At 36.2% G+C, this 26,802-nt stretch overlaps 1 protein-coding gene across 2 annotated transcripts in view; it reads left to right on the forward strand.

Moving 5' to 3' along the window:
• LOC133638504 (potassium channel subfamily T member 1-like) overlaps positions 1-26,802 on the forward strand; it is a 66,390-nt gene that overhangs the window by 11,192 nt on the left and 28,396 nt on the right. Inside the window, exons 1-9 of one of the 2 annotated variants that reach the window (XM_062031177.1) lie at positions 602-662; positions 14,745-14,873; positions 14,947-15,078; positions 15,375-15,422; positions 17,067-17,115; positions 22,687-22,746; positions 22,825-22,899; positions 22,964-23,047; positions 23,427-23,521. In XM_062031177.1, coding sequence (XP_061887161.1) covers positions 14,827-14,873; positions 14,947-15,078; positions 15,375-15,422; positions 17,067-17,115; positions 22,687-22,746; positions 22,825-22,899; positions 22,964-23,047; positions 23,427-23,521 — 590 coding nt within the window. In that variant the 5' untranslated portion in view covers positions 602-662; positions 14,745-14,826. Of the gene's footprint in view, positions 1-601; positions 663-14,744; positions 14,874-14,946; positions 15,095-15,374; positions 15,423-17,066; positions 17,116-22,686; positions 22,747-22,824; positions 22,900-22,963; positions 23,048-23,426; positions 23,522-26,802 lie in introns of those variants that run through there. The other variant, XM_062031176.1, reaches the window with a different exon arrangement.

Below are 26,802 nucleotides of genomic sequence, written 5' to 3' on the forward strand. Positions count from 1 at the left end.
TAAAGCGCCTCTATACAACAAGGGCACTCTACTGTTCAGAAAAAAAACGCAAGTCAAAGATCCTCTTTCAGGTAGAAGCGCTCTGCTGTTTTTAGGAGTCTGCAACAGCAACGTTGGTCTCTGCAAAGTCCGGAACTCGCGTCATCACCTTGAATGTTTAAAAAAAATGTCACAACATTTATGAAATATTATTTGACTGATAATCATCATTCCTAATTCCTACTTCACTCTTGTGCTGCTATGTGATAGTGTTCTTCGAGGAGATTGATTACAATTTTCACAGGTAGTGCATATTTGCCAATGTCACCATTTACCGCCACTAAGTATTTTTCTCAAAAAAATAGGACCCCCAAAAAAGCAGGATGATCAAGAGAGCATGGAACCAAACCCACGAAAAGGATCACAAGCAAAAGGAGAGGCAGCTGGTTGGTGTCTGGTTGACATAGTGTAGGTAAGGCGATTATTGGCCATGAGCTGATTTGTTTACGCAAATGCCGAAGGTTGGACAAAGCGCTGTTAAGTTGAATCCATGTATCTGCCCAAGCAAGGTGTCTATAAATATCAATGTCTTATAGCATATAGACGTGCAATCTCTTCATGACTAACCTGATGTGGGTGAAAGCAGTAGTGGACTCTGAAGAGTGCTGGGACATATGAAATGAGTGAGTACAAGCCTCACATTTTAGCAATCATTTTATTATACTGTTGGTATAGTAATGACACCGGGACATAACTTAGAGTAGTCCGTGTATTGCTTGTACTGCAGTATAGGTTTACTGAGCACTGAAAATAGGTCAAGACACAGCCTTTATTGTCTAAACCATTGGGCCCCAAAATCCAGCCCGTGGAAAGTCCCAAGTTAAAAACAAAAAACAAACAAACAAAACAAACATATATATATATATATATATATATATATATATATATATATATATATATATATATATATATATATATATATATATATATATATATATATATATATATATATATATATATATATGTGTGTGTGTAATATATATACAGTATATATATTTATATATATATATATATATATATATATATATATATATATATATATATATATATATATATATATGTATATATATATATATGTGTAATATATATATGTATATATATGTAATATATATACAGTATATGTATACATATATATATATATATATATATATATATATATATATATATATATATATATATATATATATATATATATATATATATATATATATATATATATATATATATATATATATATATATATATATATATATATATGTGTGTGTGTGTGTAATATATATACATCATATGTATACATATATATATATATATATATACAGTATATATATATATATATATATATATATATATATATATATACATACATACATACATATAACGTATGTATGTATGTAGAGAGTTTGAGTTTAGAGTTTGAGTTTATTTCGAACATGCAAGCATACAACAGGATACATCACAATTTCCAGTTTCTCTTTTCAACATGTTCGAAAAGGAGTAGGAAGAAGCAGAGCTTATTTAATCATACCCCTTTTCTTTACATAACAATTGCTGAAACTTTTTTATTCACTTCCTGTTCTCAATTTATTCACAATAAACTCCATAGGTAATCACAATAAAAATAAATAATAGTAAGAATTTAATAATAATAATTGGTGAAGAAAGTCATATTTAATATGATGAGATAAGTAAGATTACTTTAAGAATGAATGAATGGATGGATGAAATAAATTGAAAATGTTTGTCATGATTTTTCTTCTTTGTACTTTGTAAACACTTTAAGTTTGAAGAGTTTCTTGAAGTGGATCATATTAGTACATTGTTTGATTGCTTTGCTTAATCCATTCCATAATTTAATTCCACATATTGATATACTGAAGGTCTTAAGTGTTGTACGTGCGTACAAATGTTTTAAATTACATTTTTCTCTAAGATTATATTTATCCTCTTTTGTTGAGAAGAATTGTTGTATATTCTTGGGTAGCAGGTTATAGTTTGCTTTGTGCATAATTTTAGCTGTTTGCAAATTCACTATGTCGTGGAATTTCAGTATCTTTGATTCAATAAATAAAGGATTTGTATGTTCTCTATATCCAACATTATGTATTATTCTAACTGATCTTTTTTGTAACACCGTTAATGAATGAAGTGTACTTTTGTAATTATTTCCCCATATTTCTACACAGTAGCTCAGATATGGTAACACTAGTGAACAGTATAGAATATGAAGTGATTTTTTGTCTAGAACATGTTTTGCTTTATTCATTATTGACGTATTTCTTGCTACTTTATGTTGTATATTTTTTACGTGAGATTTCCAGTTCAATTTATCATCAATCATTATACCTAGAAATTTGGTTTCATTTACTCTTTCAATTTCTATTCCGTCTATTTGTATTTGTGTTTGACTTTCTCTACTACTATTACCAAATAGCATTATTTTAGTTTTACTAAGATTCAACGATAGTCTGTTTTTGTCAAACCATCTTTTTAATTTGTTAATTTTTTCTGTTATTATTTGTATTATCTCCTGTGTGTTCTCTCCTGAACAAAACGCTGTTGTATCATCCGCAAATAATACTAACTTTAAATCTTTTGTAACTTTACAAATGTCATTTATATAGAGATTGAATAATTTAGGTCCTAATATTGATCCCTGAGGTACACCACAGGATATATTTAGCGTTGTAGACATGTGTTCGCCTAGCTTCACGTATTGTTTCCTGTTCGTTAGATAACTTCTTATCCAGTTTAATACTAACCCTCTGATGCCATATCGTTCTAGTTTTTTGATTAAAATATTGTGATTAATTGTGTCAAATGCTTTAGTTAGATCCATAAAAACTGCTGCTGCACATTTTTTACTGTCTATTGCATTGGTAATTTCTTCTGTAATTTCAATTAAAGCCATTGAAGTTGAGACATTAGCTCTGTATCCATATTGGTTCTCTTCGAGTATTCTATTTTTATTTATGAAACTCTCTAATCTGTTATTAAACAGTTTTTCAATGATTTTAGAAAATTGTGGAAGTAAAGAAACAAGTCTATAATTTGTAAATTGATGTTTATCTCCAGTCTTATAAATTGGTGCAACTTTAGCTATTTTCATTTTGTTTGGGAATGTACCTGTTTGAAATGATAGGTTACTAATATACATTAATGGTCCTGAGATCTCTTCTATGACCTTTTTTATCGTTTCCATATCAATTCCATTACAAGCAGTTGAAGTCTTAGATTTACATTTTTTCACGATTGTAACTATTTCCTCCGTGTCACATTACTGAGGAACATGGAGTTGGGATTTCGCTCTATGGTATCATTATAGTCCTCAATTGGAAATGGGTCTGGAATCCTTTCTTCCAATTTTGGTCCAATATTTACAAAATAATTATTGAAGCTTTCAACTACTTCCTTTATGTTGTCATTGTTTTTATTTCCGTCTAAAAAGTATTGAGGGTAGTCCCTCTTAGTTCCATTTTTAATAATGCTATTGAGGATGCCCCATGTTGCTCTCATATTATTTTTGTTCCTGTCCAATAATTCACTGTAATATTCTTTTCTACAAGATCGTAGTATGTCTGTTAACTTGTTTTTATACTTTTTGTACTTAATTTCTGCCTCTATAGTTCTTTGTGCTATAAATTCTCTATATAGTGTATTCTTCTTCTTACAAGCATTTTTTAATCCTTTTGTCATCCATGGTTGATTATTCTTTCTCTGTTTATTACTAAGTTGTATCCATGGACAATGTTTGTCATAAAGTATTATGAACTTGTTTAAGAAATGTTCATATGCTTCATCAACCTCTTTTTCATTGTACACATTGTCCCAATCTTGCTTTTGTAGCTCAATTTTGAAAGCAGTCATCCTCTTCTCTGTGCATAGTCTTCGAAATGTCCTTTTGTCTTCCATGTTCTTCTTGTAGTTTCCATCATATATTGTAAAAACTGGCAGATGATCACTAACGTCGCTTATAAGTAGACCACTTGTAGTGTTATTGTCAAACTCATTGGTAAAAATATTATCAATAAGCGTGGCACAGTGTGCTGTGATTCTACTTGGCTTTGTGATTTTAGGATATAGACTGATGCTGTACATTGTATCAATGAAGTCATCAATAGACTTTTGCTTGTTGGGGTTCAATAAGTCAATATTAAAGTCATCACATAAGAACATTATTCTTTGACCATTATCCATGTAAGTAGCCTTGATCCATTCTTCAAATGTTTCTATACTTGACTTAGGTGATCTATATATACAACTGATGAAAATGTTTTTGCTTTTTTCCTGACATATTTCAATGGTTATACATTCTAAGATATTATCTATAGCAAATGACATGTTTTTTTTACCACTTTGTAGTTCAGGTTCTTCATCACGTACACAGCTACTCCTCCTCCATTTTTGTTGGTTCTGTTGATGTAGTTTAGTTCATATCCCTCCAGATCAAAATCTATTCCTTTTTTATCATCAATCCATGTTTCTGTGACAGCAATCACTTTGAATGGTTCGTTGATGTGTTCCAAAAAGTTCTTAATGTTGTTGTAGTTTGCATACAAGCTTCTGCTATTAAAATGAATAATTGACAATTTGTTATCGCATGTAATGTTGCTATTATATTGATCATCTGTATAATAAAAACAATTATTACTGATGTGGGAGAAAAAATTTGTATCTGGATCTATATCATTTTCCAAATCCTGGTTTTTGTAATCTTTGTTGCAGAAATTTTTTAGTTCCATATTTTCTTGTTCAACAATCTTTGATGTTGTTTCAATAATCTCAATAAGTGTAGGTGAATGCAATCCTGAATGTAGGTCCTCTTGTTTAGTCGTCCTTTGGAACATAGTAGTGTCGATGTTGAATTTGGGTGTTTGTTTTCTGTCAGAGTCCATTATCATCGTTGTTTTGGTAGCTGTGTAAACTTTAAAAATTGTCCAGGTCCTTGATGTCATGGACAACAATTACTCTTGCTTCTGGACTTCCATTCAGCTTGATGTAGATTTTACAGTTGGTGCTCCAAGTTCCCTGGATTTTTCCCTGCTTTCTCAAGTCGCGTGCTTTCTTGGCGATTCCAGCATTGCGTTTTGTGAGATGCTCATTCATGTACACATTTGTTCCCTTCAGCTTCTTTCCCTGTCTCAGCAATGCCATTTTAGATTTTCTGTTTACGAGTTTCACGAGCACGACTGGAGTGGCGTTGTTGTTTCTTCCGTTCAGTGGGATGCATGTTTCGATGGTATTAATGTCAATTTCAATTTCCTTTGATTGCAGAAAGTTGACCACTTGCTGTTCTGCTGAGATCATATCCATTTCATCTGGTTCACCTTCATTATTCACAGCTTTCGCATAGGATCTTGGTTTAATTCGGTGCCCAGTCACGATGATATCATTCATTCGTTTGTCCTGATCCATTTCATCTATGATATTCCTCAACATGTTGTTGTCTTCTTGAAGGGTCTTCATTCGTTTGCCCATTTCAGTGGCTTCATTATTTCTTCTGTTGTTCTGAGATTGCAGATTTTCTATATTTTCCTGCAGACTTTTCACATCTTGTTGGTGTTCTGTTGTTACTTTTCTCAGATATTCTTTCAATTCTTCTTTCATTTCTTTCATTTCTTTTTTCATTTCTTCTTTCATTTCTTTCATTTCTTTCATTTCTTTCATTTCTTTTTTCATTTCTTTCATTTCTTTCATTTCTTTTTTCATTTCTTTAATTTCTTCTTTCATTTCTTTTTTAATTTATTTCATTTCTTCTTTAATTTCTTCACGTATTTGTATTATCACTTCTTGATTCCCATCATGTCCTGTGTCCAACCTCAAATCTTGTTCCCAGTTGTGTTCTGTAACAGCTGACCCCGAAGGTTTCGGGATTTCAATCTTTCCTTTACCTTTTCGCATCGCGGCAGTCACTGACGTCACTGCCTCTTGCTTGTGTCTTAACGGCAGTTGCTTCTTTAGCGACTTGCGGCACTTTAACTTGTTTTTTCCAACAATTTCGTATCTTGCGCCGTTCAGAGATCAATTTGAGGTGTCAGCCTGTCAACTTATATCACTCTGCGACGTCGGGATCACTTTAAAACAGCTGTAAACTCGCCGTAGCTTTTGGTTGCTAGGCAACCGCTTTGAACTGCGGCAAGGCGCCTTTGGCTTGAGTCTAACGGCTCTCCCAACTCGCCTTCTTTCAGCGTATCAGTGCCTCTCAACTGACCAAAATCAGACTGAAGATGCCAGGGTACTCTCCTGTGGCTGTGATCGCAAATCAGTGGTCAAAATCTTCAGATTTAACAAAAAACTCCGGTAGCAAGAGCGGAGCCTTTCTCTTTTGCGTCCTTTCTCATTGACAGGAAGTGACGTGTATGTATGTATGTATGTATATATATATATATATATATATATATATATATATATATATATATATTGAAAAAATAAAAATAAAATATACATACATACATACACACATATATATATATATATATATATATATATATATATATATATATATATATATATATATATATATATATATATATATGTGTGTGTGTGTGTGTGTGTGTGTGTGTGTGTGTGTGTGTGTGTGTGTGTGTGTGTGTGTGTGTGTGTGTGTGTGTGTGTGTATATATGTATTTTTTATTGTTATTTTTTCTATATATATATACAGTATACTGTATATTTTATTTTTATTTTTATTTGTTCTATATATATACTGTATATATATATACATATCCATATATACACAGATACCGATTCATATATATATATATATATATATATATATATATATATATATATATATATATATATATATATATATATATATATATATATATATATATATATATATATGTATATATATATATATATATATGTATATATATATATATATATATATATATATATGTATATATATATATATATATATATATATATATATGTATATATATATATATATATATATATATATATATGTATATATATATATATATATATATATATATATATATATACATATATATATATATATATATATATATATATATATACATATATATATATATATATATATATATATATATATATATATATATAAAATATATATATATATATATACCTGTATATATACATACATATAGTCATGGTCAAAAGTTTACATTCACTTGTAAAGAACACAATGTCATGTCTGTCTAGAGTTTCCAATCATTTTTGCAAGTTTTTTTTTTTTTTGTGATGTAGTGATTGACGCGCAACATATTTTTTTGCACATAATGTCACATCCAGAAGACTCAGCGCCGGCTCAAGCTTCTGGTTGGTAAACAATCAAACATATTTCACAGTTTTCCATGCCAACAAAGCAAGAAGAAAGTGCTCAAAAGAACAGTAAGGCTGCACTTTTCAAAATGCACTAGCTCAATGCTAATTCACATTGGATTTGCATTATACATGCTAACGATTTGCATGAGCAATTTTACATGGAGATTTGATTGATTGATTGAAACTTTTATTAGTAGATTGCACATTGAAGTACATATTCCGTACAATTGACTACTAAATGGTAACAACCGGATAAGTTTTTCAACTTGTTTAAGTCGGGGTCCACTTAAATTGATTCATGATACAGATATATACTATTTTCATAATACAGTCATCACACAAGATAATCATCAGAGTATATACAATGAATTGTTTACATTATTTACAATCCGGGGTGTGGGATATGGAGGGAGGAGGGGGGGGGGGGTTAGGATTGGATGGTATCAACACTTCAGTCATCAACAATTGCATCATCAGAGAAAGTTAGTTTAGGGCTGAAGTTGCCTGGAGGTGTTGTTTTAGTGCGGTTTTGAAGGAGGATAGAGATGCCCTTTCTTTTACACCTGTTGGGAGCGCATTCCACATTGATGTGGCATAGAAAGAGAATGAGTTAAGACCTTTGTTTGATCGGAATCTAGGTTTAACGTGGTTAGTGGAGCTCCCCCTGGTGTTGTGGTTATGGCGGTCATTTACGTTAAGGAAGTAGTTTGACATATCAGGGAGGTGTAGCGGATTTTATAGACTAGGCTCAGTGCAAGTTGTTTTACTCTGTCCTCCAACCTGAGCCAGCCCACTTTGGAGAAGTGGGTAGGAGTGAGGTGTGATCTGGGGTGGAGGTCTAAAAGTAACCTGACTAGCTTGTTCTGGGATGTTTGGAGTCTAGATTTGAGGGTTTTGGAGGTGCTAGGGTACCAGGAGGTGCATGCGTAATCGAAAAAGGGTTGAACGAGAGTTCCCGCCAGAATCCTCATGGGGCTTTTGTTGACCAGAGAGGAGATTCTGTAGAGAAATCTCGTTCGTTGGTTAACCTTTTTGATTACCTTGGTTGCCATTTTATCACAGGAAAGGTTAGCCTCTAGAATGGAACCTAGGTAGGTGACCTCATCTTTCCTGGTGATAACAATGTCACCCACTTTTATAGTGAAGTCATTGACTTTCTTAAGGTTGATGTGGGACCCAAATAGGATGGATTCCGTTTTACCCAAGTGTATGGATAGCTTGTTGTCAGCGAGCCAGGTGCAAATGCTACAGAGTTCAGCACTGAGGATTTTCTCCACCTGTGACCCGTCCTTGCCGGATACTAGCAGGGCCGAGTCATCCGCAAACAAAAACAATTCACAGTCTCATGCTGATGACAAGTCGTTCATGTATATTAGGAACAGTAAAGGCCCTAATATACTGCCTTGGGGGACTCCACAGCTTACTGAGAGGGGGGGTGACACCGTGCCTTTCACCTCTACCACCTGTTTCCTCCCCTCCAAGTAGGATTGCATCCAGCTCGATGAGGTTTTATCAAATCCGATTGCTCTGAGCTTATCCAACAGTATAACGTGGTTAACGGTGTCAAAGACATTCTGAAGGTCCAGCACGACTATGCTGCAGTATTTGCCCGCGTCCACCTCATGTTTGATGTGGTCGGTCAGATAGAGAAGGCATGTGTCAGTGGAGTGGTTAGTTCTGACAAGATTTCAACACGTCAAAACCTTTGCTTTATGGTTTAAGTTTATTTTTAACGTGCATACAGTTCTAACATGATACATCACAATTTCCAGTTTCTCTTTTCAACAAATTTGAAAAAAAGTAGGAAGAAGCAGAGTTTATTTAATCCTACCCCTTTTCCATTTCATGGCAATCACTAACACTTTTATTTACTTCCTGTTCTTAATTTGTTCACAATTTACTCCATAAATAATACAATTCTAAATAAAAAAATAGTAAAGCAAGTTGTAATTCCCATAATGAGATTAATAGGAGTACCTAATTTTCAGTAAGTTCAAAATGTTTATCAAGATTCTTCTACTTTGTTCAACTTCTTTGCTTTAACAATAATACAATTGTTTCATCATCATCATTTTTATTTATCTCCTTCATTGATGTGCATCTTTGATAGACAATTATACCACAATTATTCAGTTACACCGTTACACACCAATGCCTGAGAAGGAGCAGGATGAAGAAAAATCTTATATTTTCCTGCCCCCTTCACATAATACATAGTCTTACTTAATGATATGTAAGACTATGTATTATGTGAAGGGGGCAGGTTTTAAATTACATTTTTCTCAAAGGTTATATTTCTCCTCTTTTGTTGAGAAGAATTGGAATAAAAACGACAACCAAGATGTACGTTACAAACAGCAACTGTGTAATAGGTACAACACTTACAGTACAAACACTTTGTAAGACTCAACAAAAGAAAATACTGGCGAATTCAACTTAATTACAAAGACTATTCTTGGCTAAGGCACCACACCATAGTTTATGCTAACATCTTGGAATTGTAACCACATGCAAAGTCTATACTGTATTATACAGAATACTTGCAAATGCGACACAGAAATGCAAGGAAAAATAAAAACTGGATATCACAGCTCAGTATTAAATGTTATATAAAAACATGTTTTACATTTATCATTTATTAACACGTTTAAACAAAAATACTGAAAATTGGTACCAGTGAGTACCAGTATCGATTCAAATGTGAAAGGTACCCATCCCTATTTAACCACCATGCTGCTTTACTGTAAGATTGTAGACTAAGGATGTCCGATAATGGCTTTTTACCGATATCCGATCTTCCGATATTGTCCAACTCTTAATGATCGATACCGATATCAACCGATACCGATATTTACAGTCGTGGAATTAACACATTATTATGCCTAATTTGGACAACCAAGTATGGTGAAGATAAGGTCCTTTTTAAAATTAATAATAAAATAAGATAAATAAATTAAAAACATTTTCTTGAATAAAAAAAAGAAGTAAAACAATATAAAAACATTTACATAGAAACTAGTAATTAATGAAAATGAGTCAAATTAACTGTTAAAGGTTAGTACTATTAGTGGACCAGCAGCACACACAATCATGTGTGCTTACGGACTGTATCCCTTGCAGACTGTATTGATATATATTGATATATAATGTAGGAACCAGAATATTAATAACAGAAAGAAAAAACCCTTTTGTGTGAATGAGTGTAAATGGGGGAGAGATGTTTTTTGGGTTGGTGCACTAATTGTAAGTGTATCTTGTGTTTTTAATGTTAATTTAATTAAAAAAACCAAAACCAATACCGATACCGATAATTTAAAAAACGATACCGATAATTTCCGATATTAAATTTTAAAGCATTTATCGGCATCTCTATTGTAGACCTTTACATAACAGGACAATTATGGCTGTGTATTCATTTTCAGTGGATAGTAAATATATACTGATATACAGGCTGTGCATTGACTACTCCAAATTATGCCCAAGTTTTATTTCGGTCCCTTAGGGAAATATATGTTAAGAAAAAATGGTGGCTGTCATGTCAAAGATGTATTCACTTTTGTCAGAAATTCTGGGACATTTGTGGACATTTGCCTGTAGGAATGCAACAATTGCGATACATTGTCTGATTATACTCTACCTACAAACGCACGCTTTGTATCCCTGCATGGAGCTGTACCCAGCATCAGCCACTTTTCCTTCTTGTTCAGTCTGTAGCAATGTTGCTGTGGCAACAGCTTGAGAGATGGAGGGGCAAGGAGAGAGAGATTGTATATGTTTCATAGGATATTCCAATAAGCTTTCCTGCTTCTCATGTCCAAGTTCCTTCATCAGAATGCTTGGACGTATTACTGAATGAGTTGTAAAGAGCATTTTAATAGGTTGAGGAGAGACCGCAACGCATAGCTACAGGTGTTTTCCACCATGGATCCGAGGATCATTATTCCGACCTGGAATAGTCCGACTGTAGGCACTTGGAGTTTGGATCCTTGGGGTAGTGATACAGGGCAGAGGTACGGTACAGAGCCACACGAGGGATGATTTATATCGCTTACACCACGGAATGATATATTAATTTTTAACGCATGTGAGCAGTTATGTCTTTGTTGTTTAGCCCAGTCACATGTTGAGGCAAAACAGATTGTGGTTTTCTCGTACATTTTTGTGTGGAGTGACCTAATCTTTTATCAGAAATTATTTAACCTGGTATTAGTTTGAATTTAGACGGTTTCTCCATAAGAAATGATGGACATTGAGTGAATCCAGTGCAGTGTCAAACTGTTTCAAGCTATGTTCTAACATTCCTAACAGTCATTCAAACATACGTTTAACAAATGTAATGGATGTGTTTTGTCAGATACAACACACGACATTAAAGAGGACATAAACATAGCAACACTAGAATAGCAATGCAAGTTAAAAAAACATTAGAAAAAACTAACTATAGCTCCCATGTCTGTAGCTGACTGATGGATATTTGGCAGAACTCTAGTCTTTATTTTATAGTGTCTAGCAAAGTCTGGTTTCTATTTTTACAACGCCTGTATGTCAAAAAGGGCAGTATAATAAAAAAGTGTCGCTCTCATGTCTGTAGCTGACTGATGGTAGAAATCTAGTCTTTATTTTTCAAATCTGTAGCAAAACCTGCTTTTTTTTTACAAAGCTGTCCTCTATGAAGTGCTTGTCATATACATGGAGAGAGCTCATCTCTAGGTGGTATCAAGTCCATGAACAGGGTCATGAAAATCAGAAACTTTAAAATTTACCGTTTGAGCACATCTTTTTTTCCAAAAATAGAGCAAACAAGTAAGGGAGGAGATGTGTTCTTCTGATAAATAGGCTCTAAGGACATGTTCTAACAACTGTTAGAACAAAATATATTAAAAAAAATAAAAAATAAAACTCCTGTATATAATACATTGTTTGTATTATATTTAACACTAAAGTTTAAAAAAAAAAAGGTTTAAGTTGGAAATATCGTCCAAAAGTAATTTCATTAGTGACATTATTTAAGCTGCAAATAATGTGATTGGAGGAATGCCCGCTGTAAGATATTTGCGTCTTTTTGCATACCAGAGCTGTTCAGAGAGTATGTAATTCTGTGATCGACAGCGGCCAATTAAAGGTCAATACATAACCCGCCTGTGATGGCGCGTGGGTGGATGGGGCACTCTATTGTATAGAAGTGTTCATACCTCGTCTGCTATTGTGGCAGCTGTTTGTGGAGAATATTTTGCATCTCTGAAGGATTCTGTCTGCTCTCTGGTGCACTGGGGCCAGAAATAGCAGTTACACTTGACGTCTGGGCAGCCGTCAACCCACGCCCCCGTTTTGTTCCTCCACTGAGGACCTTGCAGTCGCAAGCCAAAAACCTGCAATGTAACAATTATTAGGTTCATCTGCAAGATGTGATGAGAGCTGAAAGAATACATTTTGTCTTTAATAAGGTAATAATAATGTATGATGCTTACTACAACCCAGAATTGTACAAAGATTGTGTTTAATACCACTGATTATTACTGAGCTTCATTAGGGCCTGAGCACCTAGTGATGGTAAAACAAAGGTCCTATTGAAACTGCTTTTTAATATAATCATTTGCGTTTCTTTGCACTTTTGGGAGCCTTAATATGCATGACAATTCACCAAACCTGTGAAAAATTGTAAATTTTAAAGGTCCTAAATTGAGATGTCCAATAATGGCTTTTTTGCCGGTACCCGATATTCCGATATTGTCCAACTCTTAATTACCGATTCCGATATCAACCGATACTGATATATACAGTCGTGGAATTAACACATTATTATGCCTAATTTTGTTGTGATGCCCCGCTGGATGCATTAAACAATGTAACAAGGTTTTCCAAAATAAATCAACTCAAGTTATGGAAAAAAATGCCAACATGGCACTGCCATATTTATTATTGAAGTCACAAAGTGCATTATTTTTTTTAACATGTCTCAAAACAGCAGCTTGGAATTTGGGACATGCTCTCTCAGAGAAAGCATGAGGAGGTTGAGGTGGGCGTAGGGGCTTGCGGGGGGTGTATATTGTAGCGTCCCGGAAGAGTTAGTGCTGCAAGGGGTTCTGGGTATTTGTTCTGTTGTGTTTATGTTGTGTCACGGTGCGGATGTTCTCCCGAAATGTGTTTGTCATTCTTGTTTGGTGTGGGTTCACAGTGTGGCGCATATTTCTAACAGTGTTAAAGTTGTTTATACGGCTACCCTCAGTGTGACCTGTATGGCTGTTGACAAAGTATGCTTTGCATTCACTTGTGTGTGTGAAAAGCCGTAAATATTATGTGATTGCCTTTAAGGCACGCCCCCCATATTGTTGTCTGGGTGGAAATTGTGAGAAATTTCAGGAGAATGGTTGCCCCGGGAGATTTTCGGGAGGGCCACTGAAATTCGGGAGTCTCCCGGGAAAATCGGGAGGGTTGGCAAGTATGACTGGGAGACGTAACTGCTCTGTACTTCTCCCTACGTCCGTGTACCACTCCGTACAGCAGCGTTTTAAAAAGTCATACATTTTACTTTTTGAAACCGATACCGATAATTTTCGATAGTACATTTTAAAGCATTTATCAGCCGATAATATCGGCAGTCCCATATTATCGGACATCTCTAGTCCTAAACGAAAACCCCAAACACTTACTCAACACTACTCCCTATATATATATATATATATATATATATATATATATATATATATATATATATATATATATATATATATATATATATATATATATATATATTCCTTAAAAATTAGTCGCTGCCGTCAGTTTCACCGATTGTCATCGAACTCGATGGAGACATCTGTCATAACAGGACACGCATTTTAATTTGGACTTAAAACAAAATAATGGTCCCTATTTTACCAAACTCGGACTTGGACCAAATGAGCCCAAATCCAAATTGTGGAGACTAAAGAGATGGACAAAGACAAACTGCAACTTGGCTTGGCCACAAACTTTGATGGTCAGTCTGAAAATTCACTACAAAAATGTATATCTAACTCTGCTCCACTCAGTCAGATCTTGATCATATTTGGTGTGCATGATGAAGATGACACCTTGAAGCCATGCATGGGTCGGTCAATCAATTCGTCAAAGAGCCACGCAGTGGCAACAGGAAATTGCACTTCTGTTATGGTGCGAGGGCTCGTTCAAAGCTGCTCGCTGTGTAATTGAATGTCAGCAGAAGGGTAAATGTTCCAAGTGTATCGTTACACACAATGCTCATGATTGTCTCATGCAGAAAAATTCACAGATGTCTGACCTATCCCCGGATAATTACTTAATTTCAGTCAGAATTGATTGTAAAAGCATTATCATAAGTACACAATTTGAAGCTTGTGCTAATGATAAGATGTGTGTTGTGTTTGTGCTCCCTCTGCCAGGGTGCAAGTTGAATTTTACGTGAATGAAAACACCTTCAAGGAGCGTCTGAAGTTGTTCTTCATCAAAAATCAACGATCAAGTATGCCATTTACAAAGTTCAAGTATACTCAGATGCAGAAATCCATATTGTATGACAGAGTCTACTTTACGGACATTAAAAACTACTTTGATATGTAACAAGATTTCCTCCTTTGCCGTCAGGCCTCAGAATCCGCGTGTTCAACTTCTCCCTGAAGCTGCTCACCTGTCTGCTCTACATCATCCGAGTGGTGACGGACAACCCAGTACAGAGCGCAAACGCTACCCACAGCCCGAGCCAAACGAATGCTATCGGTGGGAACACCAAGTGGTTCGTACAATTGTCTAACATCTGATGTTGGCATAAGTACAATGGAAAGAGGCAACAATAAGAAATGCTAATATGCAAGTGCCCCTAAATCCTATATGAAGGACTGTCACCTTGTAGCATAGCAACAAGATGCATGGCTTAATGAGATGAGAGGCGGTTGGTGTACATGAAGCCTGACTTTGCAAGTGTGACTAATACATGTTTGCTCGCTTCTGGCAGTCCAAAATCGTAAGTAACCATAAGATTGAAAATGAAAAGCTATGTTTGTATTCGTACACAGCATAGACTGTCCCTGGAATGGATCGGTGCAGGATCGGGACATTAACTGGTAAGCAGTAGAAGGTAATACATAGAAATATTGCTGTCTTTTCACCGATAACAATGCTCAGATTTGATTGACACTATTAGAAAGGTTTTATTTTTAATATAATTACACTAATTGTATTCTGGTTACCTTGCCTGATGAGAACAAATTATTAGGAACAGCTATAGTCTAGACCAGGGGTCCCCAAACTACGGATCTGGACCGCCAGTATCCAATATATATTTTTCGAAATTATTAATATTATTTTAAATCTGTCCTTTCTAATCCATTTTCTACCGCTTGTTACTCTCTGTGATTTGCTCAGGCAAATCATATTGTCTTAAAATGCATTTTCCCATCGATAATGTGACATCATCAGCGGCAAGTACGCGCTCTTCCAGTCAATTAGTGCGCAAGGAATACATATACAGTATATATATATATATATATATATATATATATATATATATATATATATATATATATATATATATATATATATATATATATATATATATATATATATATATATATACATATATATATATATATATATATATATATATATATGTACTACCGTTCAAAAGTTTGGGGTCACCCAAACAATTTTGTGGAATAGCCTTCATTTCTAAGAACAAGAATAGTTTCAGATGAAAGTTCTCTTTTTCTGGCCATTTTGAGCGTTTAATTGACCCCACAAATGTGATGCTCCAGAAACTCCATCTGCTCAAAGGAAGGTCAGTTTTGTAGCTTCTGTAACGAGCTAAACTGTTTTCAGATGTGTGAACATGATCGCACAAGGGTTTTCTAATCATCAATTAGCCTTCTGAGCCTTTTTGATTGATTGATTGATTGAGACTTTTATTAGTAGGTTTCACAGTGAAGTACATATTCCGTACAATTGACCACTAAATGGTAACACCCGAATAAGTTTTTCAACTTGTTTAAGTCGGGGTCCAATGAGCAAATACATTGTACCATTAGAACACTGGAGTGATAGTTGCTGGAAATGGGCCTCTATACACCTATGTAGATATTGCACCAAAAACCAGACATTTGCAGCTAGAATAGTCATTTACCCCATTAGCAATGTATAGAGTGTATTTCTTTAAAGTTAAGACTAGTTTAAAGTTATCTTCATTGAAAAGGACAGTGCTTTTCCTTCAAAAATAAGGACATTTCAATGTGACCCCAAACTTTTGAACGGTAGTATATATATATATATATATATATATATATATATATATATATATATATATATATATATATATATATATATATATATATATATATATATATATATATATATATACAGCCTGGCCCCCGGCCAAATTGTTTTAACCAAATGTGGCCCCTGAGTCAAAAAGTTTGGGGACCCCTGGTCTAGACCATTGAGTTTTATATGACAGTAGCATGTTTACATTTTGTGTGTTAACAGCCCTTGATCGAAAAATAACTTCTAAAAACTTCTCCAACATTAAAATGTTTACAATTTTTAGTGAACATTTAGCCAAAGAGTGAAAGAAGCAAAAAACATTGTAGCATGTCCTCCTATAGTCATAATTGCATGAATGCTGCTTTAGCTTAGAATGTATTAACATAGTTCCAATCATTGTCATGATGTACAAATTAAATTATGTCTAATAATTGCTACACTCTTTCTGTAAGGGAGTTGATCTTTTGGGTGGACAGGAAAGTACCTGTTTGGGCTATTCAAGTAAGTATAACTACTATAACTACTTTAAATGAATGTATAAGCCACGCTCAAATGCAAAGTTTTGATCAACAGTGAAACCTCAAAGTAAAGTAGAACCTCGATTTATGAACGCCTCTTTTTGTGAACTTTTTGACCGAGCCAAATATGCCTCCGTGTGCGAACATTATTTCTGTGTACGAACGCTTTATTCATTCATTTGTGCTTACTTGTATTAAAGCAGACCTGGGCATTATACGGCCCGCGGGCCACATCCGGCCCTTTGTGCGTCCCTGTCCGGCCCGCGTGAGGCCAATCATAAATTACAAAATACATTTTAAAAAGTATCTATGTCGAGTGTGCAATACAACGGTGCTGCTTTTGTTTTGAAAAGCGTTATTTGTATTACTTCCGTGTGGACGTATGCGCGTGAGTGATTGGAACAGCGCAATCACAAATTACAAAATAAAGTTTAAAAAACATCTATGTCGTGCGCGCAATACAACTGTGCTGCTTTTATTTTGAAAAGTGTTATTTATGGGCGTATGTCCGGGTGTAACCTGTGAGTGAAGGTGCACAGCGACAAGTGATGAGACGCTAAAAAGAGAAAAGTTGATGACGAATGGCGTGTTTTCAACAAGACATGGACTGCCAAGTATTTCTTTACAGAAATTAAAGGTAAAGCCATGTGCTTAATGTGTGGTACACAGCTTGCTGTGTTTAAAGAATATAATTTGAATCTCCACTACATGACGAAGCACGAGGAAAAATACCGGAATCTGTCCGATGAAGAGCGCGCAAGGGAGGCTGATGCGTTGATGGTAAAACTGCAAACCCAACAAGGACTTTTTGCCATACTTCACACCCCCAGAGATGCAGCTGTCAGGACAAGTTTCGTCATTTCTCACAAAAGCGCCAGAAAAAGTAAGGCGTTTTCTGACGGAGAGTTTATTAAGGAGTGCTTATTGGACTCTGTTGCGCTGTATGCCCGGAGACTTTGACTGTTTTTCGCTGGCTTTGGATGAGAGCTGCGATGTACGTAACACCGCCCAGCTGCTCATCTTCTTACGTGGGATAACTACAGAATTTCAAATCACGGAGGAGCTGGCAGCCATGCAGTCAATTAAAGGGACAACCCCAGGTAATGACTTGTTCACATAGGTAAATGCATGTTTGGACATGTTAGGACTGAAATGGGACAAGCTGGCAGGTGTGACAATCCAATCCACTTTATTTATATAGCACATTTAAACAACAAAATGTTTCCAAAGTGCTGCACAACAGTATTAAAAACAATATTCAAATATTATCCTTAGCGCCACCAATAACTGAATAAAAACAAAACATAATTACATATAAAACCAATATAACAAACAATATAAAATAAATATGATTAAAAACGATTTTTAACAGCAGATAGTTGTCCAAATCTGACGGGGAAAAATGTTGGATAATGCAGGATAAAGTGACAGAAATTAAACCTGTGCAGAAATAGAAATTTTTGCATTGTATTATACGTCAGGAAGTGTAGTGTAAAACAGTGTTAAAAATAAAACCATCAAAAGCAATCTGCTTTTGTATAAAGTTAAGTTAGGTTAAATTAAATCATTATTATTATTATTCATTATTATTATTGTTATCATTATTATTATTTATGTTACGGTATATCAAAAATAATATTGAGCAAAATTTAATTGAAATATTGACGGTGTGGCCCTCCAGCAGTGCTCGGGTTGCTTATGCGGCCCCCGGTAAAAATTAATTGCCCACCCCTGTATTAAAGAGTGTGACGACGCAGGCTTTGTACCAAAGTGTTTTGATTGTGATGAGACCAGATTTTTCTGGCAAAAGATGCCAAGGAGGACTAATATCACAGCGGAGAAAAAGCCATTACCTGTCGTTCAGCGGCGCCTCTTCCAAAAGGGCACACACACACACACATTGCGCCTCCTCCTCCTGCCCTCCCTTCTCCCCCTTTGTCTGCTTCTTTCTCTCCTCTCGCCAGTTGCTCATTTGCCAATAAGAATTTAAAGTGGATTTTTTTCAAAAATATTTATTATCGCAGCAAATGTAGTTGTTGAAGTTAAGGGGGGTGTGTGATTTCTGATCGTTTGGCCACCAAAGGGACTGAAGAGGTGTGTGTACTCTTTATTATTCGCCTTTAATATACCTACTTCATTATCTTTCTGTGACGATCTGTCACTTCATTTATGTTTGTTTCCTTGTTTTTGTATTTACTTACCGTCAGTGCTCTTAATTTATTCCATTTCCTGTTTTTTCCTCACCTGCCGTTGATTGGCAGCCGGTCCACACCTGCTGCCAATCAGCATATGTTCTATTTATGCCTTGTCTCGAGCACTCTTCAGTGCTTCCAAGATCGCCTTATGTTTGGAAGGCTTACATGCAAGACTGCTTCTTTTCCCTCTCTGTTTTGAGTAATAAAACTCATCTTACCTTCACGTCATCTGCTGGTTCCTGCATCTTGGGGTCTCAAAAACTGCAGCCATGCGAGTTCCTAACACTTTCATCTCATTCGTATTTCGTTCGTATTACGTTTCCTTAGCTACCTTCTTAAATAAATCGGTTTCTTTTTTTCTACCATCGATGCACTTCAAAATATTATTTTCTTTTAATTTGCGAAGCGAGTAAAACATATCCTTTTGATTACAATTGTTACTGTTGTTATTGAATGGTATCTGCTTCCGGGTTAAGGGTCCTCTCTGGCATCACACGCCCCCTCGAGAGATGTGGTTTCGAATCGCATAATCCAGGTGCGTTAGTCCGACTTTTCAAAAACTGAACACGATCGGTTTAAGGTGTTTCCATGGGCTGTGGGATGCTTATTTAGAGCCAAACTATTTGAGAAATCGGACTAATTTAGTGCATGGATACGTACTGATTGTTTCTTATGGAGAAAATTGCTTCACGACACAAACTTTTCAATTTATGAACCCTGTTAAATAATCAATTAAGTTCCTAAATCGAGGTTCCACTGCATGATCTACAAAACCCAAAACCAGTGAAGTTGGCACGTTGTGTAATTCGTAATTAAAAACAGAATGCAATGATTTACAAATCCAATTTTAACTTATATTCAATTGAATAGACTGCAAAGACAAGATATTTAATGTTCGAACTGAGAAACTTTTTTTTTGCAAATAATTATTAACTTAGAATTTAATGGCAGCAACACCTTGCAAACAAGTTGGCACAGGGACATTTTTACCACTGTGTTACATGGCCTTTCCTTTTAACAACACTCAGTAAATGTTTGGGAACTGAGGAGACCAATTTTTTAAGCTTCTCAGGTGGAATTATTTCCCATTCTTGCTTGATGTACAGCTTAAGTTGTCCAACAGTCCGGGGGTCTCCGTTGTAGTATTTTAGGCTTCATAATGCGCCACACATTTTCAATGAGAGACAAGTCTGGACTACAGGCAGGCCAGTCTAGTACCCGCACTCTTTTACTATGAAGCCACGCTGTTGTCATCATCATCGGCGGTCTCTCGAAGCGAGTATGACGATCATCCTGGTAGGGGTGTATCCCTTTATGGAGGATGCCTGTGCGTGTGTTTAACGTGGGGAGACTGGTGCACAGACAGTCACCACACGATCCTTGACAGATCCGGGTCAGGGTCCAGTGGCATGGAGTCCAAGACGACTGGGGACCCTTTTCTGCTGCAGCTTTCATCCGCCATCGCAGCCGTTGTGGTAGTTCTTACGTCTACCGTCTTCCGCCTGCTCCGCCGTTGAGGTCTTCACCGTATCCCTGGCTGGGGGGCAGTCAGGTACTAGGCCTTTGCCAAGGTTGTAACACGTGGCTTGGCATCGTCTTGCTGAAATAAGCAGGGGCGTCCATGATAACAATGCTTGGATGGCAACATATGTTGCTCCAAAACCTGTATGTACCTTTTCAGCATCAATGGCACCTTCACAGATGTGTAAGTTACCCATGTCTTGGGCACTAATACACCCACATACCATCACAGATGCTGGCTTTTGAACTTTGCACATATAACAATCCGGATGGTTCTTTTCCTCTTTGGTCTGGAGGACACAACATCCACAGTTTCCTAGAACAATTTGAAATGTGGACTCGTCAGACCACAGAGCCCTTTTACACTTTGCATCGGTCCATCTTAGATGAGCTCGGGCCCAGCTTCCGGGTTAAGGGTCCTCTCTGGCATCACACGCCCCCTCAAGAGATGTGGTTTCGAATCGCATAATCCAGGTGCGTTAATCCGACTTTTCAAAAACTGAACACCCAGTGTTTCTGGGTGTTGTTGATAAATGGCTTTGGCTTTGTATAGTAGGGTTTTAACTTGAACTTACAGATGTAACGACCAACTGTAGTTACTGACAGTGGTTTTCTGAAGTGTTCCTGAGCCCATGTGGTGATATCCTTTACACACTGATGTCGTTTTTTGATGCAGTACAGCCTGAGGGATCAAAGGTCCGTAATATCATCACTTACGTGCAGTGATTTCTCCAGATTCTCTTAACCTTTTAAAGTTAAAGTTAAAGTACCACTGATAGTCACACACACACTAGGTGTGGTGAAATTACCCTCTGCATTTAACCCATCCCCTTGTTCCACCCCCTGGAATGTGAGGGGAGCAGTGAGCAGCAGCGGTGGCGGCGCTCGGGAGTCATTGTGGTGATTTAACCCCTAATTCCAACCCTTGATGCTGAGTGCCAAGCAGGGAGGTAATGGGTCCCGTTTGTATAGTCTTTGGTATGACTCGGCCGAGGTTTGAAGTCACGACCTACCGATCTCCGGGCGGACACTCTAACCACTAGCCCACAGAGCAGGCTTTTTTTGATGATATTATGGACCGTTGATGGTGAAATCTCTAAAATTCCTTGCAATAGCTGGTTGAGAAATGTTGTTCTTAAACTGTTCAACAATTTGCTCACGCATTTGTTCACAAAGTGGTGACCCTCGCCCCATCCTTGTTTGTGAATGACTGAACATTTCATGGAAGCTACTTTTATACCCAATCATGGCACCCACCTGTTCCCATTTAGCCTGTTCACCTCTGGGATGTTCTAAATAAGTGTTTGATGAGCATTCCTCAACTTTCTCAGTCTTTTTTGCCACTTGTGCCAGCTTTTTTGAAACATGTTGCAGGCATCAAATTCCAAATGAGCTAATACTTGCAAAAAAATAACAAAGTGTATCAGTTTGAACATTAAGTATCTTGTCTTTGCAGTCTATTCAATTGAATATACCGGTAAGTTGAAAATAATTTGAAACTCATTGTATTTTGTTTTTATTTACGATTTACACAACGTGAAAAACTTCACTGGTTTTGGGGTTTGAATTAGTCATTGCTCCAATTTGTTTGAATTTAGAAATGGAAATACAATGTCTAGATAAATCATGTATTAACCGTCCATGTGAAGTTTTGATATTTTCCAACTCTATAATGTCACACAACTGCAAAATTCATGAAATTTAATTGGACTTTGGGATTTTAATTTGGCATTTTGCACAAGCCCGGTTCGAAGTCAAAATATTTTCCCAAACTTCCAATTCTTAAATCATCTGTTTAGATTTTAGATTGTGATGATAAATGATTGCTGTCATAACAGGTTACAGTGGCCATCATCAGCTTCCTGGAAACAATGCTGCTGATGTATCTGAGCTACAAGGTGAGACCTTATCTTGTTTAGGCTGAAGCAGTGAAGAAATCGACCCCTGTGCAGTTGTAAATGGGTTTTATTCTCTAGGGTAACCTTTGGGAACAGATATTCCAAGTTTCCTTTCTTCTGGAGATGATCAACACCGTTCCTTTCATCATCACGGTAAATGATGATTCAAGAGAGGATGACCTATGTGATTTAAGAAATTAATAATTGTCATTATCAGATCTTCTGGCCCTCCATAAGGAACATTTTCATCCCTGTCTTCCTCAACTGCTGGCTTGCCAAATGCGCTCTGGAAAACATGATTGTGAGTCATGATCATTAACTTGATGGCTTGTGTTAACGAGCTGGTGTCATTTGCATATTAACGACCTGCATTGTCAGTGGTTTAAATTTCAACTAATTCACTAATCAGGAATTCTCATTTGAGCAACTATTCGCAGATAGTGCACATCTCAGAGGACTCCTCCTGGGGTTTTTGCAAATTCCATCATGATGTGTATCTTTTGTAGCTCAGTTGTACTGCACCAGCAGGGAACATCCATTATCATCACCTATTTTCACTAAGCATCTAACCCAATGACGGGAGAGATTTCAGACACCTAAGTACAATACCCATCGGAAGTTTCCTACAAGAATATTTGCTTGTGTTTAGTTTGTTTTCTTTAAATGTATTTTGTATGCAGAATGATGTCCACAGAGCAATCCAGAGAACCAACTCGGCCATGTTCAACCAGGTGCTCATTCTCATCTGCACTCTGCTTTGCTTGGTCTTCACTGGGTGAGTCTACTCCACACATGAAAAAATTAACTTGAAGCCACCCAAACTTTCTGTTTGTCTGTCTATGTGACGTTAAATTGGTAAAACTAGAGATGTCCGATAATGGCTTTTTTGCCGATATCCGATATTCCGATATTGTCCAACTCTTAATTACCGATTCCGATATCAACCGATTCCGATATCAACCGATACCGATATATACAGTCGTGGAATTAACACATTATCATGCCTAATTGTGTTGTGATGCCCCGCTGGATGCATTAAACAATGTAACAAGGTTTTCCAAAAAGACCAGAAATAGCAGTTACACTTGACGTCTGGGCAGCCGTCAACCCACGCCCCCGTTGTGTTCCTCCACTGAGAACCTTGCAGTCGCAAGCCCAAAACCTACAATGTAACAATTATTAGGTTCATCTGCAAGATGTGATGAGAGCTGAAAGAATACATTCTGTCTTTAATAAGGTAATAATAATGTATGATGCTTACTACAACCCAGAAATGTACAAAGATTTTGATTAAGACCACTGATTATTACTGAGCTTCATTAAGGCCTGAGCACCTAGTGATGGTAAAACAAAGGTCCTATTGAAACTGCTTTTTAATATACAAACCCCGTTTCCATATGAGTTGGGAAATTGTGTTGGATGTAAATATAAACGGAATACAATTTGCAAATCATTTTCAACCCATATTCAGTTGAATATGCTACAAAGACAACATATTTGATGTTCAAACTCATAAACATTTTTTTTTGTTGCAAATAATCATTAACTTTAGAATTTGATGCCAGCAACACGTGACAAAGAAGTTGGGAAAGGTGGCAATAAATACTGATAAAGTTGAGGAATGCTCATCAAACACTTATTTGGAACATCCCACAGGTGAACAGGCAAATTGGGAACAGGTGGGTGCCATGATTGGGTATAAAAGTAGATTCCATGAAATGCTCAGTCATTCACAAACAAGGATGGGGCGAAGGTCACCACTTTGTCAACAAATGCGTGAGCAAATTGTTGAACAGTTAAAGAAAAACCTTTCTCAAGCAGCTATTGCAAGGAATTTAGGGATGTCACCATCTACGGTCCGTAATATCATCAAAGGGTTCAGAGAATCTGGAGAAATCACTGCACGTAAGCAGCTAAGTCTGTGACCTTCCATCCCTCAGGCTTTACTGCATCAACAAGCGACATCAGTGTGTAAAGGATATCACCACATAGGCTCAGGAACACTTCAGAAACCCACTGTCAGTAACTACAGTCGGTCGCTACATCTGTAAGTGCAAGTTAAAACTCTCCTATGCAAGGCGAAAACCATTTATCAACAACACCCAGAAACGCCGTCGGCTTCGCTGGGCCTGAGCTCATCTGAGATGGACTGATACAAAGTGGAAAAGTGTTCTGTGGTCTGACGAGTCCACATTTCAAATTGTTTTTGGAAACTGTGGACATCGTGTCCTCCGGACCAAAGAGGAAAAGAACCATCCGGATTGTTATAGGCGCAAAGTTGAAAAGCCAGCATCTGTGATGGTATGAGGGTGTATTAGTGCCCAAGACATGGGTAACTTACACATCTGTGAAGGCGCCATTAATGCTGAAAGGTACATACAGGTTTTGGAGCAACATATGTTGCCATCCAAGCAACGTTACCATGGACGCCCCTGCTTATTTCAGCAAGACAATGCCAAGCCACGTGTTACATCAACGTGGCTTCATAGTAAAAGAGTGCGGGTACTAGACTGGCATGCCTGTAGTCCAGACCTGTCTTCCATTGAAAATGTGTGGCGCATTATGAAGCCTAAAATACCACAACGGAGACCCCCGGACTGTTGAACAACTTAAGCTGTACATCAAGCAAGAATGGGAAAGAATTCCACCTGAGAAGCTTAAAAAATGTGTCTCCTCAGTTCCCAAACGTTTACTGAGTGTTGTTAAAAGGAAAGGCCAATGTAACACAGTGGTGAACATGCCCTTTTCCAACTACTTTGGCACGTGTTGCAGCCATGAAATTCTAAGTTAATTATTATTTGCAAAAAAAAAATAAAGTTTATGAGTTTGAACATCAAATATCTTGTCTTTGTAGTGCATTCAATTGAATATGGGTTGAAAAGGATTTGCAAATCATTGTATTCCGTTTATATTTACATCTAACACAATTTCCCAACTCATATGGAAACGGGGTGTGTAAGAAACAACGCTGAAAGCAGACACATGCTTGCCGCGGCTCTTTTCTTTCGCCAGAACAATTGAGGGACGGTCTCTAAACACATGTACATTTTATAATAACACCAGAAGAAAGTGATGCATTTGTTGATAGCTGGTTTTAATTATAAAAACAATTAATTAAAAGTCTAAAAACACTTGAAAATATCTCAACAAAGTACATTGTACAAAAAGCAGCAACAATGAAAAATTTGGCAAAACGATTAAACATTTTTTTAATACTAATTAATAACAGATTGGTTTTAAATGTATATATTAGGGATGTCCGATAATATCCACCATTTACACTCATTCACACAAAAGGGTTGTTTCTTTCTTTTATTAATATTCTGGTTCCTACATTGTATATCAATATATATCAATACAGTCTGCAAGGGATACAGTCCGTAAGCACATGTGATTGTGCGTGCTGCTGGTCCACTAATAATACTAACCTTAAACAGTTAATTTTACTCATTTTCATTAATTACTAGTTTCTATGTAACTGTTTTTATATTGTTTTACTTTCTTTTTTATTTAAGAAAATGTTTAAGAAAATTTATTTATCTTTTATTTTAATAATTTTTTTAAAAAGGACCTTATCTTCACCATACCTGGTTGTCCAAATTAGGCATATTAATGTGTTAATTCCACGACTGTATATATCGGTATCGGTTGATATCGGTATCAGTAATTAAGAGTTGGACAATATTGGAATATCGGATATCGGCAAAAAAGCCATTATCGGACATCCCTAGTATATATGCATGTTTCTAGCCTTTTTAAAGAAAATCATATCATCATAGCAAATCATGCAAATTGCTCGATTATGTCAGGGTGGCCACGCCCATAACCACGCCCCCACCGCCACAAATATCTTGGCAGTTTAGGGGAAACCCTGCGAACGATGGGCAAAATTCCGTGAAAGTGTGTTAAACTCCAAAGTCAAAATTTGTAGTTTGGATTTGCAATATATATAGTCTGACACACCTTGTATATTAATTACGTCAGTATTAAAATCCACCATAAACATCAGATTTACAGATGCCATGTCTGCTGTGCAGGTGGTAGGTGTCGTGGTAA

Source organism: Entelurus aequoreus, linkage group LG21, assembly GCF_033978785.1.
Source record: "Entelurus aequoreus isolate RoL-2023_Sb linkage group LG21, RoL_Eaeq_v1.1, whole genome shotgun sequence".
NCBI classification, from domain to species: Eukaryota; Metazoa; Chordata; class Actinopteri; order Syngnathiformes; family Syngnathidae; genus Entelurus; species Entelurus aequoreus.